The 16,069-nt window shown below is 41.4% G+C and overlaps 1 protein-coding gene across 9 annotated transcripts in view; it reads left to right on the top strand.

Annotated features, from left to right (window-relative positions):
• klhl13 (kelch-like family member 13) overlaps positions 1 to 16,069 on the top strand; it is a 220,931-nt gene that overhangs the window by 172,321 nt on the left and 32,541 nt on the right. For all 9 annotated transcript variants that reach the window (XM_048544914.2, XM_048544909.2, XM_059651508.1 and 6 more), the window contains one exon: positions 7,188 to 7,320. In XM_048544914.2, the coding sequence (XP_048400871.1) occupies positions 7,188 to 7,320 (133 nt within the window). The remainder of the gene's footprint in view (positions 1 to 7,187; positions 7,321 to 16,069) is intronic.

Here is a 16,069-nt window from a genome sequence, read left to right as displayed (position 1 = left end):
CATGGGATGACGGCATCCCTGCCTAAGCCAGCATTTATTCCCATCCGAATTCAATAAAATATAGAATTAAGAGTCTAATGACAAGAATTCATTGCCAATTTGAACCTGGGCCTCTGAGTTAATAATCCTGTGACAATACCACGAGGCCATCACCTACCCCCTTGGAGTTTGGAAGATGAAAAGGGATCCCATTGAATCTTGGGGAATACAGAAAGACCTAGATAGAGTGGATGTGAAGATGATGTCTCCATGAGTAGGAGAGACGAGGACCTGAAGGGATAGTCTTTGAGTAAAAGGCTGACCCTTTCGCCCTGAGATAAGGAGGAATTTCTTCAGTCAGAAGGTGGTGAATCTGTGGAACGTATTTCCACAGATGGCTGTGGAGGCAATTCATTGTACATATTTAGGACAGAGATGAATGGGTGCTTGATTAGCAAATAATCAAAGGTCACAGACAAAGCAGGGAACATACTAACCATGATTGGATTGCATGGACTTGATGGGCTGAATGGTCTAATTCTGCTCCTATATCTCACATTTGTATGGCATAGTGACATGCAAGAGTGGTGGGAATATGGCATTTGCTACTGCTGGGAGCAGTTGAAGTAAACATCTTGTGTCAAAACTAAACAAATAACTGAGCAAGAAAGGCTTCAAAGGATGTACCAATTGGATAAGATAAATGACCATGATTGAAGTAAGCTTATCTCGAGTTTCACACTGGCATCTACCTGATGGGGTGAATTACCTGTTTTGATGCTATGAGATTCGGTCAGTCTGTGCTTCTGTGTAATTATCTTGTTTATAAATGAATATTTTGAGTTTTGCATAAATATAACAATTTTACATTGTGTTTTCAGGTAAAGTTTAACCAGACATAGATAAAGTAACCAAAAACAACTGAAAAATCCCTGGAAAAACAAAATTAGAAGTGTTGACAAATTTATGATCCACAAGGATACACAAGATATACACAAGGATACATTCCCAGTGATTTGAGGCATTCTTTATACGTTAAGCTGCCAAACAAACCTAAAGCAGTGGGATCAACTTACTTTAGAATGATAAGCCAAATGAACGACCTCATTAAAGTCATTTTGCAATTCGTAATGGAAAGAAGAAATAACGCATTTGAAGCAAAATTTGGTGACACACAGACTACATTTCACCCAAGAACAATCTTAAAAAATTTTCTAGAATGAAACAGGAAAATTTACATATTTTGTGGGTATGATACTGAAATGTGATGTTGAGAAGCCTCTGTCACCCCCAGTTTAACAAAATTAGCCCTTTCTACACCCTACCAATTCACTCCACTCCTTTGGTGTGAGCTATGTTTTCAAACCTTTTTTGTGCTTTTTAAAATCCTTTCAACACATAAGAGGTATTCCTGCTACAGGAGATGTGATAACAAGTGAGGGTGGCTGTTGTATGATTTGAGACCTGGTAATGCAGAAAGCAAATTGCATTATTTGTTTACTTAAAACAAACACCTAGTTTTAAATCCTGTTTAACAATTTAAGGAGGAACAAAAAGCTATCTGAATGAGAATAATGTGTTTTCTTTTTAAGGCTTCGAAAGGTTTAGCTTTAGGAATAAAATTGGTATTTTCTTTAGCTAGGGAACCAGACAAGATTTTTTTCATTTGAAATGAACCAGGGCATTTTTTACGTTTTATTCAAAAAGCATTAACTTTGATGTCATACTAAAATTCAGTGCTGTTTTAGCTATATAAATATGAAGGTTACAGTATTTTGTCAACCTTGCCTCATCCTCTCTTTTTCAGTCTCCTTTACTCTTAGTACATTGTGCCCCTGAAGAAACTGAGGCTATTTAGCCTGTTAGAGATCTGGAAAACGTAAGGGCTGTTCGAGTGAATGTGAAGAAAATGTTTTGACTTGAGGGAGAATCCAAATGAAGGGCATTCAAGTCAAAAGTAATCTCTCATAAGTTCAACGAGGGTAAAATCTTATTGGAGTGGTGAAAATGAGGAATGTTGAGGTAAATAGCATTGAGTGGGTTTAAAGAGAATCAAGCAATCCTCCATTCCTCTCTTCCTCATGGGCTTATGTGATTACATGAGATGAAATAGAGGGAATGAAAGCTTCTGTGGCACTTTAAACAAACCACAGAATGAACTTCAAGACCAGGCCGTGCAGTTTTGGAGCTGAAAAGCAATGTTTTATGACCTCGTGCTGAACAGACGAGTATTTGTCACAAATTAATGTTACAGCTTCAATGAAAATGGCATAAAATTTCTTCACTCTTTATTATGGGACAGGCTGGGAAGACGACACAATGAGTTTACAAAGAGGTGTGGATAGGCTAGGTGAGTCATCAAAAAAAATTACAGACAAGTATCATGTGAGTTTGTCCTCTTTGTCAAGATGCTTATCAAAGCATATTAGTTAACTAAAGAGATATTACAGATCTTGGAGGCATGGAAAGATCTGGGTATCCTGGTATAGAAGATTCAGTTAACTTGTACCTGAGATGTGGGTGCACCATATGAGGAAAGGTTGGATAAGGTCACTAATATCTATTGGTCTTTATCAAAATGAGAGCCGGAGACAGTAACTATCTGATTGAGACATACAAAATCCTGAGAGGACTGAACAAGGTAGACGTTGAAACAGACTTTTTCTTTATGGAAGGCTAAAACTAGGCACATAGTTTAAAAATAAGTTGTCTTCCACTTAAGAATGCACTGAGAAGAAATCACTTTTCTGTGAGAGTGTCATGAGACTGTGGAGCTCTGTTCATTGAATATTTCTAACATAAACATGGATAGATTAATACTAGCAAGGGAATCAAAGCACATCAGAATTTGGTGGGAACATGGAGTTAAGGACATGTTAGATCAGGCATGAACTTGCTGAATGACCCCATAAATGTAACGTGTTGCACTTTGGAAAGACAAAATAGGGCAAGACTTGTACAGTTAATAGTAGGGCTCGGGCAGTGTGGTCGAACAGAGAGACCTCTGGGTGCAGATTAATAGTTCCTTGAAGGTGGACAGGGTAATGAAAGCTGCATTTCGTAAGCTTGTCCTCATTTTTCAGTGCATTGAGTATGGGAGCTGGGACATCTTGTTGTGACTGTTCAGGACAGTGGTTAGGCCACTTTTAGAATACTGTGTTCTGTTCTGGCCTCCCTCATATAAGAAAGATGTTGTGAAACTTGAAAGGGTTCAGAAAAGATTTACAAGGTTGTCGCCTGGGTTGGAGAGTTTGAGTAATAGGGAGAGGATGAATAGGCTGGGACAATTTTCTCTGGAGCGTCCGATGTTGTGGGGTCATCTCATAGAGGTTCATAAAATCATGAGGGGCATGAATAGGCTGAGATCTAAGGGCTTTTTCCCTAAGCAGTCCAAAACTAAAGGACGTAGGTTTAAGGCAAGGGGGGAAATATTTGAGAGGGACCTGAGGGGCAGCGTTTTCTTAAACAGGATGGTGAGTGTATGAAACAAGCTGCCAAAAAAAGTAGTAGGGGCTGATAGAATTACAACATTTCAAAAGACGTTTGGAGAGGTACATGGATAGGAACGGTTTAGAGAAATATGGACCAAATGCAGGCAAATGGGAAACTGAAGGATTTTAGATGAGGCCAACTACGAGGGAGCCTCCAAAATATCCACCACCTTCGTCACCTGAGTATTCCCTAGCACAGTTGTTGACAGGGCCCTCAGTCGGTTCCGTCCCATCTCACGTGCTTCAGCCCTCACCCTTCTCTTCTCACCCACAGCAGTGATAGGATTCTCCTTGTCCTTACCTGCCATCCCAGTACCAACTTCCAGAAGATCATCAGATGCCATTTCTGCCACCTCCAGCGAGATGTCACCACCAGACACACATTCCCCTCCCCTCCCTTGTCTGCTTTCCGCAGGGACTGTTTCCTCTGGGACACTCCTGGTCCACTCTTCCTTAACCCCCAACACTCCGTCCTCCCCACAGCCCCACGGCACCTGCCCATTTACCTCCTCCATCCTCAATATCCAAGGACCCAAACGTACCTTCCAGGTGAAGCAACACTTCACCTGTACTTCACAGAATCTAGTTTACTGCATTTGCTGCTCACATTGTGGCCTCCTTTACAATGGGGGAACGAAGCATAGACTGGGTGACCGCTTTGCGGAACATCCTATGTTGTGCTCGCAAAAAAGACCCTGAGCTACCTGTCGCCTGCCACTTTAACATACCACCCCGTTCCCTCGTCAACATTGGCTTGCTTCGGTGTTCCAGTCACAGCACAAGCTCAGCACAAGCTGGAAAAACAACACCTCATTTTCCACTTGGGGTGCCTGCAGCCCTCCTGTCTCAATATCAAGTTCAATAATTTTAGGGTCTAAATTCTCCTATGTTTTAGCCCCTACCCCACACACTTGACAATGTTATCACATAACGTGCCGTTACACACTACCTTTGGTTAGTCACCAACAGCTCCCATTAAAAACTATTCACTGTCTTAGTCAGATCGTTATCACCTCCTTTGTCTATCCAACTGCTCTTCCCTCTCAAAATAAAGCAGTTCTGAGGAACAGTCACCAGGCCTGAAACATTTACTCTGTTTATTTCTTCACAGGTGCTGCCAGACCCGCTGAGCTTTTCCAGCAATTTCTGTGTTTGTGTCAGTGTATACTTGATGGGCTGAAAGGCCAGTAAAGGTCAGTAAGAACTGCTGATGCTGGAGTCTGAGATAATACAGTGTGGAGCTGGAAGAATACAGCAGGCCAGGCAGCATCCAAGGAGCAGGAAAGTTGACATTTTGGGTTGGGAACTCTTCTTTAGAAAATTTTCTGAAGAAGGGTCCCAACCTGAAACGTCAGCACCTCTGATGCTGCCTGGCCTGCTGTGTTCCTCCAGCCCCACAGTGTGTTATCCCATACTTTAAGAATCTGAAAAACTTGTTTGGCATGGACAAATTGGACTAAAGGGCCTGTTTCCATGCTATGTGACTCTGACTCTATTTAAACTGTAATAAGTGCGACAGCAGTGCTAAGCTCAGTACCCCACTGTCAAAGCATCAACTTATGTGAGTGGTTGAATAGGTGTCACTTGATGGAATTGTTGGTGACTGTATCCATCACTGAAATGATGATTAAGAGAAAGTGCATCACATGGATGATTGGCTAGATGAGATTTTCTGTGGTATTTTGAGGATCAAGAGACACATAGTCATGTTTTCCACATTAGACAAGTATGTAGTGCTATTGGACTATGGTTGTGCTTGCCTCAGATGATAACTAATTCTGTAGCTTAGGTCTTCCTTATCTTCAAAATATTGTTGATGTCTATAAAATTTAGTGTATTTAACATTTTTAGCTGTTTTTTTTTAATATTCTCTGGAGATGTATGCAGTTGGGTGTTCATTGATATCTATAATGTCGAAGACCTCTGGAGTGGGCACATTCAGTTTTTACTGAATATGGATGCAAACTTTAGTCTTGTTCTTATACACTCACGCTGATCTATTATGGCTGAGGATTGAGATATTCATGGAACTGAATGTGTCTCTGTGCAGTTGTCTCATTTACCATGGCTGCTCTTAAAGCTATAGAGATGTACAGCATGGAAACAGACCCTTTGGTCCAACTCTTCCATGCTAATCAAATATCACACACAAATCTCATATCCTTTTCCAGCATTTTGCCCATATCCCTCTCAACCCTCTCTTTCATATGTACTCATCCAGATGTTTTTTTAAATGTTGTAATTGTACCAGCCTCCAATACTTTGGCAGCTCATTTCCGTACACTCACCACCCTCTGCATGGAAAAAGTTACCTGTTAGGTCCTTTTTAAATCTTTCGCCTCTCACCTGAAACGTGTGCCATCTAGTTTTAGATTCCCCTACTCCGGGGAAATGATCTTGTCTGTTTACCTATTCGTGTCCCTCATGGTTTTATGAACCTCTATAATGTCACCCCTCAGCCTCCAACTCTTCAGGGGAAAATAGCTTAAGCCTGTTCAGCCCCACCCTATAGCTCAAACTCTCCAAACCTGGCAACATCTTTGTAAATCTTTTTTAAATCCTTTCAAGTTTCACAGCATCTTCCCCATAGCAGGGAGACCAGACTTGCACATGACATTACAAAAGTGACCAAACCAATATCTTGTACAGCTCTAATATGACATCCCAACTCCAATAAACATCTCAATAAAGGCAAACATACCAAATGCCTTCTTCACTATCATATCTACCTGCACCTTCATTTTCAAGGAACTTTGAGCCTGAACTCCAAGGTGTCTTTGTTTAGAAACACTCCCAGGACCTTACAGTTATTTGTATAAGTCGAGCCCTGATTTACCTTCCTAAGATGCAGCACCTCACATTTATCCAAATTAAACTCCATATGCCACGCCACGATCCATTGGCCGATATGACCAAGGTCCCATTGTACGCTGAGGTAACCTTCATCACTGTCCATTACATCTCCAATTTTGACTTGATTTAGTTCACGATGAGAAAAAGTTGCTAATTTTGAAACCACTTGATTTTGTTTTCTGTGGCCTGCTGTTTTTGGTGTTTTAGATGCAATTAAGTATTGTAGCCTCACAATCATGGTGCCTCATTTTAAAGTGTGCCTAGTACAATTGCCTACCTTCATCATTGATCCTGGACTAGTTTTCCAGCCTTGTGCTACTGGAAGTATGAGGTACATGATGTAAAATAAGGAGGAGCTTCAGTTTTTTTTGGATATTGTCATGCCTTCAGGGCATGTAAAGTGCTTCTGAAATGCTTAATTACAATTTCGCGTGCAGCAAGCAGCATGTAACCTATTTTTTGAAAAAGCCAATGAAATGAAAATCCAGTTAGTCTTTCAGGTGCTGTTTGAAATGAGATTGTTGGCCATAACAGCAGGAGAGCTTCTGTACAGATAGTACTCATGTGTTTACCTGAACAGGTAGCAAGGACTCGAATTTAACGTTTGAGGTTTCAATGTTCTCATTATACTCTAACAAAGTATCCGAATAGATTTACTGCTTTCAGACCTGGTTTGAGACTTGAATGTTCTGTCTCGAGGTGAGAGTGCTCGGGACTAAGCAAGCAGGTTTATCTGTTTAAATTCTAATTGGAGAGCAATTGCACATCACGTAGATATCGCCAGCAAAGTGTTGGTGAGATAAAGTGGTTCCAGTGTTCCATTTTATAACTTGTATCTGATCTTGCAATATCTAAATTTTGCAGGGGTTTGACCAACTCCGAATTGAAGGCTTACTTTGTGATGTCACCCTTGTGCCAGGAGATGGTGATGAAATATTTCCAGTCCATAGAGCAATGATGGCCTCAGCTAGTGACTATTTTAAGGCTATGTTCACAGGTAAGATCCAAAAAAATTGTCACAGCTTTTGTGAAATGAAAGGAATTATATAATCAGATGACAAATTTGGTAGTTGTCATATCATTTTCTAGTTTGAAAGACATTGTTGAATATCTACCCATGTAATTACCAGTGGTGCACTGTTCCACAAAATGAGAAGCACTGCTGTCTGTAGGTTTGTTCTGGATGCCCTGGGAATTGAAGAGTGATTTCCAGGACACTGGTGTAAGGAAATCTTCAACAAACTCATTGAGAAGTTTAAGAAATGTCCTTGAAAATTGTTTTTATGTTTAAAATTATAGGTTATTTAAAAATATTGGAGATTGTAAAAAGATCAATTCAAGCAACAAAGAGCTTGTTAAATTGCACAGTCAATGGGCAGTGAGGATGGACTTGGCCTAAGAACCATCACCAGTTATTTACGAGTTCTCCTACAGAGCTTAGATTTGCTGGATCCTGATTTGAATCGGACAGGCCATCTCACCTAATTTTTTGGCAGTTTAATATTACTGGCCTGTCATCACTGATTGCCCAGCCAGTAGAAATAGACTTTCCTTTGTACCTTTCAAAAATATGCCCGAAATTTCTTATGGCCACCCTTTCTTTATCGGAAATAGTGTATCAAGCCTCTTCTCAAATATAATTTTCCATCACTGATGTCATCCTGATGAATCAGTTTGTGCATGCGCAAGTGATTTAAGTCCATTGCATGGTGAGACTTCCAAAACAGCACACAGTACATTTTTGTGATGTAATCATTGCCTCAAACAAAGGCATTCTTCTGTATCATTGTTCTGTTTTCCTATTCATAAAAGAAATCAGTTCATGCGTGCACATATCAGAACAAAGTTGTGACATTTTACAGGACTCAGTTTGCAGTTCCACTATGGTATACTCTGGTATAGTTTAATGGTATTGTTTTTAACAGGCCCCGTTTTTCACATCACTGATATAAAAGACTTTGTCACACAAGGTGTTATGAGAATCATAAGAAAACTGTGCATTTTTCCTTGATGTCCATTACTGTGAAAGTAGCAACACAACTCAACCACGCAAAAGTTCTAAAGTATGTGATTCCCCCTGCCACCTCACGACACCCACTCAGCCCCAGCTCCAGCCCCATCACCATTCTGGATCAAGTTCATTTCATATGCAACATCAATCTGAATGAAAATGAATTCCAAGCAGAAGTAGGCCTAAGATACAGATCAGCCCAACCAACCAGTAGTTTCCTGTCTCTGCCTCTCTCCGTTCTTTAAACAAGAGTGTTACATTAGTCATTTTTCAGTCTTCTGGTACCCTCCCTGACACCTCTACAATCTCCTTAACTATCTCCTTCAGAATACTGGAGTGGAGTCCATTTGGTCAGGATGATTTATCCATCTTCAATCCTTTAAGCTTCCCCAATAACTCCTCAGTGATGACCTATACACTTGCCTCTGCCCCATGACTCTCTTGAAGTTCTGGTAAACGACTGGTGTCTTTCACTGTGAAGACTGTTGTAAAGTACCTACTCAGTTACTGCACTATTTCTTTGTTTCCCATTACTCCTTCCCCAGCCTAATTTTCCAGCAGTGCAATTTCTGCTGCTGGTATCTTTTTAAGATAAAAAGCTCCTGCAATCTTATTTTGTAGTATTAGCCAACTTACACATTCCCTTCGTCTTGGCCCCTTGCTCCTTTTTAAGTTACTCTCCACTGGTTCTTAAAGGTTTCCCTATTCCTCTTTCTTCTTATGAATTTTTACTACATTGGATGCTTTTTCTCTTGCTTTTATGCTGACTTTTTTCAACAGTGGTCGCCTACCCTCCCCTTTATTATGTTCTTTTTCCTTGGAATATGTTGCTGCTGTGCCTGCTGAATTACTCCTAGAAACTCCTGCCCTTACTACTCCACTGACTTCCCTGCTAGGCTTCCCTTCAAATTAAGTCTGGCCAGCTCCTCTCTCATATCTTTATAGTTAGCTTTACTGAATTGTAGTACCACTACATTTCTCTTGCTTTCCCCTCTTGAATGACTCCCTTCACAATGGTGTTACGGACAGTTTGCTCATCTTCCCTATAGCTCCCACTCTCATCCACACAGCAAGATTCTCAAACGTACGTGACAAGCTGAAGGGCTGGGGCTCTTCCAGCACTACCTCCTGGATCACTCTACCTAACTCATTAGTAGTCACATCTGCCTGTCCTTGACCACAGAGTGAATTCAAAGTAGTTAATCTGACAGGTGTGACCGCCTCCTGAAACATAATATCCAGGTCACTGTCCTCTCCCTGATGTGTCGCCATGTTCAAAACTCAGACTCCAGCTCATCAATGCTGATCCAGAGTTCCTGAAGCAACCAACACTTGCTACTGATGTGGTCACTCTGAACCACATTGTGGTCCACCAGCACCCACATTATGCAGGTACAACACTGTGTCTGGCCCTGCATCTCTATGTTATTCACTTAGTTCTGAATTTGAATTTTAACAATTTCCAACTGATCTTGCAATTTGTAACATCAACATTTCCCCTATTTACAAACTGAAAGTAACCTATTGTCAAATTAGTAGCCATCACCAACCAGTGAACTTACGGTTTACCTCTGACATCACTCCATGCTGAGCCCTGATCCTGTTTTTAAAACAAATCTTTGCAAGCTATGGGCCAAAAAAGCAAGCAAAAACTGCCTTGTTCCCCACTGTACCAAATTGCCTACTACCTCCAAATTACCCAAACTATTTACCTACTTTGGCCGTGCCTCACTCCAGATGTAATCTGATTCCTGACTGTGTAAAACTTCTTGATGATGTGCTTTCAACAGGTCCTTTTTTAACAAAGAACTCTTCCGACCTTTGTTTGCATTTTCCTTAATGGCCAGCTTACAACCTTCTTTACGAACAGCTACAACACTTACACTGCAATAGGCTTCATGCTAAGGTTTGTGTTCCATGGAAGGGTCATTGGACCCAAAAATTTAACCTGATTTTTTTGTCCACAGATGATGCCAGACCTACTGAGCTTTTCCAGCAACTTCTGTTTGTGTTATTGCTTTGTGTTTTTACTGGCTGCCTCCCTTCTCGAATGGAAAGCTTATATGTTCTGTAATCCAATCAGCTTCAATCTTTCCAGAATCTGGCAAACTTTGGGAAATTCACAGCAATCTATCTACCATCTCATCAGTAACCTCTTTTAAGATCCTAAAATGAAGTCCGCCCAGAACCAGGGACTTGTTAGCTTGCAATTCCATTAGTTTGCTCAATGCCGAGGAGTTTAATGAACAAATTAAATGAGCTGCAGGCACAGATTCAAATCGGAAACTATGATATTGTAGCTATAACAGAGACATTGCTGCAGGATTGTCAGGACTTGGAACTAAACATATGAGGTTACAAGGCTTACAGGAGGGATAGAGAAAATGGTAGAGTGGGTGGAGTAGCATTACTGATTAGAAACAGAATCACTTCTATGGTGAGGGAGGATGTGATGAGGGGAAAGCAGAGGAGATCTTATCGGTTCAACTGAAGAACTGAAATCACTGATGTCACACTCAGACCACCTGGCAGCAACTTAGAAGTGCTGGATTGTACGAATGCTGAAATTGGGCAAGTATGTCACAAAGGCAGAGTTGCATTCATGAGAGATTTCAGTCTAGACATAATCTGGGAAAGATCAATAAGCACTGGCCAGGAATGTAGAATTTCTTGTGTGTCTGGGATAGTTTCCTATGGCCATGTGTCTTGGGTGTGACAAAGAGACAAGTAACATTGGATACAGTAACGAGCAATGAGCTTGATTTCATTAGTGACCTAGTTGTTTGTGAGCATTTGTCAAAAAATGGTCATAACATGATCGAGTTTCATGTAGTGTTTGTTGAGTCAAGCAAAGATCAAATACTAGCATATTGATTTTAAGTCAGGCAGACTTTAATGGGATGAGGCAGAAACTGTCCATTGTAAACTGGAAAAAGTAAATCATAGGTAAAACAACTGGGAAACAGTGGAGGGTTTTCAAAGAAAAATTGAAAGGTGTTCAGAAATAGTTTGTAGTCATGAAAGGAAGAGCTCCACCTTATCTTTAAAAAAAAGCAGCCACAGGCGTATAAAGTGGGGAACAGGATTTTTTTTAGAAAGGGCCTATTAAAATGCAAAGAGCAGTACAGATCTCATAAAATGGGACAAATAGAAAAACCAAAAAAGGGCCACAAAGTGGCTTATACAAACAGCTAAGAAGAATGATGAAAGGAAACTTACTAGGGGCATAAAAGACAATTATAGTTCCAGAAAGGGAAATAGGCTGGTTAAGAGTGCTTTTGGCCCACTGAAGGCTGAGAGTGGCAATATTGTCAATGATCTTGGTGAATATTTTGTTCAGTACTCAGAGCAGTAAAAGAGGAAAGCTTGTTGGCAGTCCCAAAGTTAATAGAGAATCATAAAATTAGTGAAAGTAAATTAGCAACAGTGGGGAAATTAATGAAGCTGAGGCATGACAAATCCCTAGGACCTATGGTTTCATCCACAGGTGTTAAGAGATGGGGAGCATATTGTTAATGCCTGAACCATAATGTTTCAGTTTTCCATGCAGAGTTGTATCTGTGGCTTGTAAAGTTACTCATGTCTGCCCACTCTTTAAGAAGGGTGACAGAGAGAAACTTGGTATTTTCCATCCAATTAGGCTGATATCTGTGGTGGGGAAATTGTTAGAGTCCATAATCAGGGATAGAGTAACTGATCAACTCAAATTATCACTGAGTAAGGTAGAGTCAGCATGGATTCATGAAGGATAGGTCATGCCTGACAAACCTGAGTTTTCTTGAAGCGATGACAAAGGTGGTGAGCAGAGGTAAGTCAATGGATGTTGTTTATCTGGACTTGCAGAAGGCTTTTAATAACAGACTGTTAGCCAAGGTGGAAGCCTGGAGAATTGAGGGCAAATTACTGAAATGGATAGGAAATTGGCTGAGTGGTAGGAAACAGAATGGAAGAAGGGTAAGCACTCAAATTGGTAGGATGTGACTAATGTTACCTTGTAGCAATTTATGTTGGGGCCTCAATTTTTCATAGTATTCATTAATGACTTGGATAATGGCATAAAAGTCAAATATCCAAATTTACTGATGACACAAAATTGGCTGCAGCGTAGACCGTGTTGATGACAGCATTAAATTACAACAGGTCATTGATAGATTAGATGAATGGACAAAGCTGTGGCAGATGGATTTTCACAAATAAGCAAGTATTAGGTTATCAAGGTAGATCAAGGTTTTATTTGGAAGGCACAAAGTTAAATGCAGTGGAAGGCCAACAAGATTTGGTGGTTTAGGTGTATAGCTGTATAAAATGCCATGTAAGAGTGCAGCAGATAGTCAGGAAGGCTGATAGAATGCAGGCCTTCATATCTGAAAGGCTGGAATATCAGGCTGCAGATGTGTTGCAGTTACACAAAGCCCCAGTAAGGTTCCACTTTGAGTACTATGAGCAGATCTGGGCACCACACATTGAGAAGGATGTTTTGGCCTTGGAGTGAGGTGTATGAGAATGATACCCCACCTTCAGGGGCTAAGTTATGAGGAGAGATTAGACAGTTAGGCCTTTATTCTGTCAAGTGTAGAAGGCAAAGGAGTGATCCAGGCAATGTTTTCAGGATATTAAAAGGGAAAGACAGGGTAGATAAAGAAACTATTTTTACTGGTTGAAGATTCCAGAACCAGGGGGCATAGCCTAAGAATTAGGGCCAGGCCAATCAGAAGAGATGTTAGAACATGCCTCAGCTTGCAAAGAGCAGTGTGGGGTTTGGAACTCTGTCCCTCTAGTGGCAGTTGATATAATTGAATTTTAAAATCTGAGGTAGACCAATTTTTATTAAGAAAGAGTATCTGAGATTATGGGTCCAAAATAGGCATATGGAGTTAGGCTGCAGATCAGCAATGATTGTATTGAATGGTGGAGCAGGCTGGAGAGGCTGAAAGAACTATTCCTGCTCCTAATGAATATGGTTTCACAAAGTTCCTCTCTACCTGATACACATCTATGATTGGAATTTGTTCTTTTTGGAAGCAAGCACAAAAGTAAAATGTAGGAGCAAATTACTGCAGATGCTGGAATCTGTACTGAAAGCCAAAAGTGCTAGAAATCACAGCGGATCAGATAGCATCCATTGAGAGAGATCAAGCTATAATGTTTCCAGTCTAAATGACTATTTGTCAGAGCTAATGTGAAGTGTGGAGGAGACAGCATCTCTATAATGATGTGGTTGGTGGTGTGTAGGGATGTTGACTTGCTGGGGGAGAAAGGGTGTTGAAAGTTCAGGTTAAGTGACTGGAATGTGAGAATGGCAGAATAATGGTGTGTCTAACTGCCAAACTGGAAAGAACAGAGTGGGGAGAGAGGACATGGTGTCACAGAATGTGAGAAGTAAAGCCAAAAGAAAAGGAAGGAATGGGTGTGGATTCACAATCTGAAGATGTTGAACTCAATATGAAGTCCAGAAGGGTGTAAAGTGCCTATCCTGAGGCTGAGATGTTGTTCGACCAGCTTGAGCTGTGATTTGCTGGAGCATTGCAACATGCTGAGGACAGACGCATGGGCGTGGGAGCATGATGCTGTGTTAAAATGACTGGCTTGCGCAGCGACCAGAGGTGTTCCACAAAGCGGGTACCAAGTTGGCATTTGGTTTCTCCAATGTAAAATAGGCCACATTGGGTGCAGCAACTGCAGTACACCAAATTGGAGACAATATAGGTGAAATGCTGTTTCACCTGGTCAGACTGTTTAGACTCTTGGATGGACAGCGATGAGGAGGTGAAAGGGCAGGTGTTGCACTTTCTGCAGCTATGTGGGAAGGGGCAGATGGCACTGGTGGTTGAGCAATAGTCAAAGGTGCCCAGTGGAAATGGTCCCTGCGAAATGCAGATGGGGAGCGAGGGAAAGACCTGTTTGGTAGCGCTCTACTGGAGTTGTCTGAAATGGCGGAGGATGATCCTTTGAATACAGGCTGGTGGGATGAAAAGTGTGGACATAACGCTGTGGTGAGTGATGGGAAGGGGCAAGGGTGGAATCATGGGTGATAGGTCAGATGTAGTTGAGGGCCCAGTCAGCTACAGTGTGTGGGAAACCATGGCTATGGAATGAAGAGGCTGTGTCAGCAGTGCTGTTTTGGAAAATGGCATCATACAAACAGATACGATGTAAGCGAAGGAACTGGGAGAATGGGATGGAATCCTTTCATAACATTTGTGTGGGAAGAACAGTTGTGAAGGTAGCTACGGGAGTCAGTGTCTTTGTAATGGATGGTAGACAATTTACTCCTGAAATGGAGGCGGAGACATCAAGGAAATGAAACTAAATGTCAGAGATGGACCGCGTAAAGATGATAAAGGGATAGAAATTGGAGTCTAGATGGGAATATGAAGTAGTAGCGAGAAAAGAGTTGTGGGAGGGGGCCAGTGTAGAACTGGAACAAAGATTGTCCTACATACTGGGACCCATTTGGGTGCCCATAGCTGCTCCTTTGACTTGACAGAAGTGAGATGAATTAGGGGAGGAATTGTTCAGTGAGAGGACAAGCTCAGCCAAATGGAGGAGAGTGGTGGTGGATGGGGATTGTTCAGACCTTTGGTCGCGGAAAAAGCTGAGAGCTCTCAGACCATCCTGGTGGTAAATGGAGGTAAGAAGGGATTGGATATCCATGGTTAGCAGGAGGCATTTGGGGCCGGGGAACTGGAACTTGTCAATATGGCGGAGGGCATCAGTGGAATTGCCATGTAAGTGGACTCAATCTAGACAAGGGGAGAAAGGATGGAGTCAACGTAGAAGGAAATAAGCTCAGCAGGGCAGGAAAAGGCTGATATGATAGGCCTACTGTGGCAGTCTGGTTTGTGGATTTTGGGAAGGAGGTAGAAGTGGGCTGTGCAAGGTTTGGAAACTAAAAGATTGGAGGCAGTCAGGGGGCAAAAGATCTCCAGAGGTAATGAGGTTGATAACAGTTGTGGCAATAATGGCTTGATGTTCAGATGTGGGGTAATGGTGCGGGGAAGGTAAAATGGTTGTTCATTTCATTCACAGTTTCATTATTACACAAACATGCAAGCAAGGAACAGTAGTCGGCTATTCAGCCCCTTGGGCCTCCTCTGCCATTCAATAAGATCATGGCTGATCTGCATATTCAGCAATAACTATTCAACCCCTTGCTTAACCAGAATCTATCTAACTGTGCATTAAAAGAATTCAAGGATTCTTTGATCTCCTTTTCAGAAAGAGCCCCAAAGGCGCTCCACTTCGAGATAAAACATTTCGCCTCTGATTTTTAGACAGTGACCCCCAGTTCTTGATCTCCCTGATGAGGAAACATTCTCTTTCCACCTACTCTATCAAGACCTTTGAGGATTTTGTATGTATAAGTCAAATCACCTCATTCTATAAATTCCTATGGATACAAGACAAACATGTCCAGCTTTTCCTCATAATTCCCATTCATTCCAGATGTTAGTCTGGTACCTTCACCTGAACTGTTTTACTTCCTTCCTTAATTAGGATGATCATTATTGTTTACGGCACTCCACATGTAGTCTGACCATGACCTGTATAACTGAAGCATTGCCTCCCTAAGTTTTGTAATTGTTCCTTTGTGACAAATGTTACCATTGTGTCCGGGTTTGTGAATTACTTGCTATACCTCCATACTAACCTTTCATGACTCATATGCTCAAACTCTCAAATCCCTCTGGATCTGAGTTCTGCAGTCTCTACCATGTAGATAATATGCTTTCAG

The sequence above is a fragment of the Stegostoma tigrinum genome, chromosome 15 (assembly GCF_030684315.1).
Source record: "Stegostoma tigrinum isolate sSteTig4 chromosome 15, sSteTig4.hap1, whole genome shotgun sequence".
Classification (NCBI taxonomy): Eukaryota; Metazoa; Chordata; class Chondrichthyes; order Orectolobiformes; family Stegostomatidae; genus Stegostoma; species Stegostoma tigrinum.
This window is presented reverse-complemented; position numbering and strand designations above follow the sequence as displayed.